Source organism: Elephantulus edwardii, unplaced genomic scaffold (genome assembly GCF_000299155.1).
Source record: "Elephantulus edwardii isolate Elephantulus edwardi_28Jun2011 unplaced genomic scaffold, EleEdw1.0 scaffold00057, whole genome shotgun sequence".
NCBI classification, from domain to species: domain Eukaryota; kingdom Metazoa; phylum Chordata; class Mammalia; order Macroscelidea; family Macroscelididae; genus Elephantulus; species Elephantulus edwardii.
This window is the reverse complement of record NW_006399807.1, coordinates 9902374-9906779: the sequence shown is the minus strand read 5'-3', so window position 1 is coordinate 9906779 and position 4406 is coordinate 9902374. Positions and strand designations below refer to the sequence as shown.

General features: G+C 39.5%; 1 protein-coding gene across 1 annotated transcript in view; it reads left to right on the top strand.

Annotated features, from left to right (window-relative positions):
• Nucleotides 1-773, top strand: part of MPC2 (mitochondrial pyruvate carrier 2) — a 51965-nt gene extending 51192 nt beyond the window's left edge. Inside the window, exon 6 of the mRNA XM_006887403.1 lies at nt 686-773. Coding sequence (XP_006887465.1) covers nt 686-722 — 37 coding nt within the window. The 3' untranslated portion in view covers nt 723-773. The remainder of the gene's footprint in view (nt 1-685) is intronic.
• The last annotated feature ends 3633 nt before the right edge of the window (nt 774-4406 follow it).

Sequence of the window (4406 nt, the reverse complement as noted above, 5' to 3'; positions counted from 1 at the left end):
TTTATCGTAGGAGTACGGAATGAGGGTTGCAAAGTGGATTATATTTGGGGTGGGGGTGGGGTTGGGGAGTGTGCAGGGGAGGATTGTGTACCAATGAAGGAGTTTTTCTTTTGCTTTGAGAGGAGCAAACTGGGGCAGGCGGGTAGAAAAGTGCAACAATGAATGAATGGAATTCCAAAATCTCTGTAGATGTTCGAACATAATTTGTGCCACTGAATTGTACTTATAAAAAATGTTGAAATGACAAATGTTTATTAGCAAATACACATTTACCATATGTAATAATAATACTTTTTTCATATCGGCCACTTGAGCTGTTGGAAATTTTTGGAAGTTGGGGTATTTTTTGTTTTTGTTTTAATTTTTGTGTGAGTGTACCATCAAATTAGATCTGACTGGTACAGAAGGAGATTGTCCCTCCTTTCCCGGCAGAGCATCTGGTGGATTCGAACCATGAGCCTCTGGGATTGTAGTTGCAGCTCCTTGGCACTAGGCCACCAGAGCTTCCCGGAAGTTGGGGTATTTTAACTCCTCAGTTCACTTTGTTTTCTGCCTGTTTAAGTTCAAAAGAAAATGGTATTTATAACTTTATGACTACCAGGAAAGAAGAGATGGCTTTTCATTCTCTTATCATAACTTTATCTATTATGGCTGATGACTTTTTTTATTTCTCTTTTCTTTACAGATATAACCAAGAACTAAAAGCTAAAGCACACAAATAAAAAGAGTTCCTGATCACCTGAACAATCTTTGTGGACAGAATCATTGGGACCCAGTTTGATTCAGTATTTGATGTTGATAACATGATACTGAACCATGTTAACATTTGGAAGTAAAAAATAAATTAAGTTTTATGGATAGCTTGGCTCAATGGAAAAATAAAGCAATTTAATAACAGATTTTCTCCTAATGTATGACTTGAAGAACTTATCTGTGGATAGTAGTTGCATTCTTTATACCATCCCTCCTGACATATCATACTTCTTCATACATGCCCTCTACTGCCTTCTGTTCTGGTCTGCTGAATTGTGTCTGTGTAAGAGCACAAGCTTTAAAAAGAGTGACAGCACTGAGTAAGCTACTTAACTGGGAAGGATAGTCAAGTAGCTAGCAGTGAAAGGAATTAAGAGTTTAGGAAAATGAGAAAAGAACACTTGAATGATTACCAAAATTACCTCACACTTCTCTAAAATATTTTAACTGGAGACATTTTTAACAATTTTTTAAATACTATTATTATTATTTGGACTCCAGTTTGAAGACTAAGCTTTCTTCTAATTATCATAATAAAGCCAGTTGGGTTAGAACTAAAGTTGATGAGTCAGCAAAGCAATTATACATTATTTGTACATTTAAAAGAAAAAAAATTTTTTAAATAATATATAATAAAAATTTTACAATTAGAAAATTATAAACTTGTATTTTATCATTTATCCCCTTACCATAGTCCATCTTTGATGAAGGAAGGAATAGAGAATTTATTATAGATGTAAATGAACATGTCCAGTAGAGTGAAATCCTTTTCCTTCAATAAGCTACACTGTTAAAACTGCATGTTTTGAGTGTTGTGTTTGTGTTCCTGGTTAAGCTTATAGGGGAGAAATTACTAAGGTATAGACATAAAAAATTAATGTAAACATAGAATTGATGTTCCACATCATTTTCACTAAAAACTGCTGTTTTCCAATAAGTGGAAACATTAATTCCCATTCTCAGTGGATAAGACTCCCAAAGAGAACACCTGTCTGTCATCGGAGGCTTGTGTGCTGCTGTTATGATAGACAGGTTTCAGCTGTGTTCCCAGAATAAGGAGGGGAAATCTTTATGGGCCCCAGTAGTCCAGTCGGTCATTGACCATAGGAGTAGTGCAGGACTCAGCACAGTTTCATTGTTCTGTACATGGGTTATCATGAGTGGGGCCAATGTGGTGAACATTAGCATTTTCTGTGTGATTTCTCCTAAATCAAAGTTGTGGGCACACCAATTTTTGCATTTAGATGCAGTTACAATCTTCATCTTAGTTCTCATCAGTTTTGTCAGGTTTTCACTGGACTACTTTTTTTAAAAAATCCCCAATATGCCCCATTATGTTGTTGTTGTTATGTGCCCTCGAGTCACTTGTGACTCATAGTGACTCTGTGTACAACAGCCTTGTACTCTGTCCTGTGCCAATCTCACTGTCTCTGACACACCCATCCTGATTACCCCAGTCACTCAATCAGTCCACCTCCTAGAGGGCCTTCCTCTCCTGTGCCATTCCTCCACCCTCCCAAGCATGATGTCCTTCTCCAAGGACTGATCTCTCCTTACAGCATGACCAAAGTATGTCAGACGAAGCCGCAGAATCCTTGCCTCCAAGGAGCAACCCAGTTTAACCCTCTCCAGGATAAATCTGTTTGTTTTCTTAGCAGTCCATGGTACCCTGAATGCTCTTCCCCAACACCACAGCTCAAAGGCATCAATTCTCCTTCTATCCTTCCTAGTCATTGTCCAACTCTCTGATGCATAACAAGTGATTGCAAAGACCATGGCCTGTTTCAGACACACCTTAGTCTCCAGAGAGACACCATTGCTTTTTAGTACTTTGGATAGGTCCCTAATAGCAGACTTTCCCATTGCAGTACATCTTAATTTCCTGGCTGCTGGTGTCAAGAGTGCTGACTGTGGAGCCAAGCAGACTAAAGCTGTGAACAACCTCAATCTCTTCACCATCCATCCTGATGCATTGATAATAATGGGTGACTGGAATGCAAAAGTTGGGAAAGAGAAGATTCAGTAGTAAGAAAACATGGACTCAGTGACAGAAATGGAGCTGGAGAGAGAATGATTGAATTTTGCACAATGACTTATTCATTGCAAACACATTTTTTAAGAGACATAAATACAGGTTATACAAATGAATCTCACCTGACGGTATGCATAGGAGTCATATTGATTACATCTGTGGAAAGAACCACTGAAGAAGCTCAATATTAGCTGTGAAAACTAGGCCAGGAGCTGATTGTGGAACAGACCACCAACTACTCATATGCAAGTTCCAGCTAAAGCTGAGGAAAATTAAACCGAATCCACAGGATCCAAAATATAACTTTGAGTCTATCCCACCTGAATGTCAGAACCATCCCAGGAACAGGTTTGAGGCCTTAAACACGAATGAGCGAAGACCAGATGAGTTGTGGGAGGATATCAAGGGTATCATCCAGGAAGAGTGCAAAATGGTCATTGCAAAGACAAGAGGAGGAGACTCTGAAAATTGCACTGGAGCGCAGAGAAGCCAAAGCACAAGGAAGAATTCAAGATACTAAAGAGCTGAACAATTTCAAAAGGCAGTGCAGGATGTCAGAGTAAAATATTACAATGAAATGTTGAAGGAGCTGGAGGTAGAAAATCAAAAGGGCTGAATTCAGCATTTCTTAAGCTCAAGGAACTGAAGAACAAATTCAAACCTCGAGTTGCTATAATCAAGGATGCTTTAGGCAGAATATGAAATAATCCAGGAAGTATTAAGATGGAAAGAATGTACTGAGTCACTATATCGAAAGGAATTGGCAGACACGGAAGAATTTCAATGAAACAACATAAGAGCAAGAGCCTATGGTGATGAAGGAAAAACTTCAAGCCGCTTTGAAAGAAACAGCAAAAAATAAGGCCCCAGGAATAGACGGTATACCAATTGACATATTTCAGCTAACAGATGCTGCCCTGTATGTGCTCACCAAGTTGTGTCAAGAAATCTGGAGAACAACCACTTGGTCAACTGACTGAAAGAGATCTCTATTCCCATTCCAAAGAAAGGGGACCCAACAGAGTGTGGAAACTATAGAATATCATTGATTTCACATGTAAGTAAGATTCTACTGAAGATTATCCAAAAAACGACTGGAACAGCCCATCAACAGAGAACTGCCAGAGTCCAGGTTGGGTTTAGAAGGGGTCGTGGTACTAGGGATATTGTAGCTGATGTTAGATGGATCTTAGCTGAAAGCAGGGAATACCAGAAGAATGTCTATTGTGTTTCATTGATTATGCAAAGGCGTTTGACTGTGTGGATCATAACAAACTGTGGCTGACTTTGAGAAGAATGGGAATCCCAGAACACTTGATCGTGCTCATGTGAAACCTATACTTGGACCAAGAGGCAGTCATCAGAATAGAGCAAGGAAACACTGCATGGTTCAAAATTGGGAAGGGTGTATGCCTGGGATGTGTCCTGTCTCCATACCTTTTCAACCTATATGCAGAACAGATTATCCGGGAGGTGGGGCTCTGTGAGGAGAAATGTGGGGTCAGGATTGGTGAAAGATCTATCAACAATCTGCGTTATGCAGATGACACAAGCCTGCTTGCTGAAACTGTGGAGGAACTGAAGCGCCTGCTGCAGAGTTTCAAGGACTACAGCCTTCAAT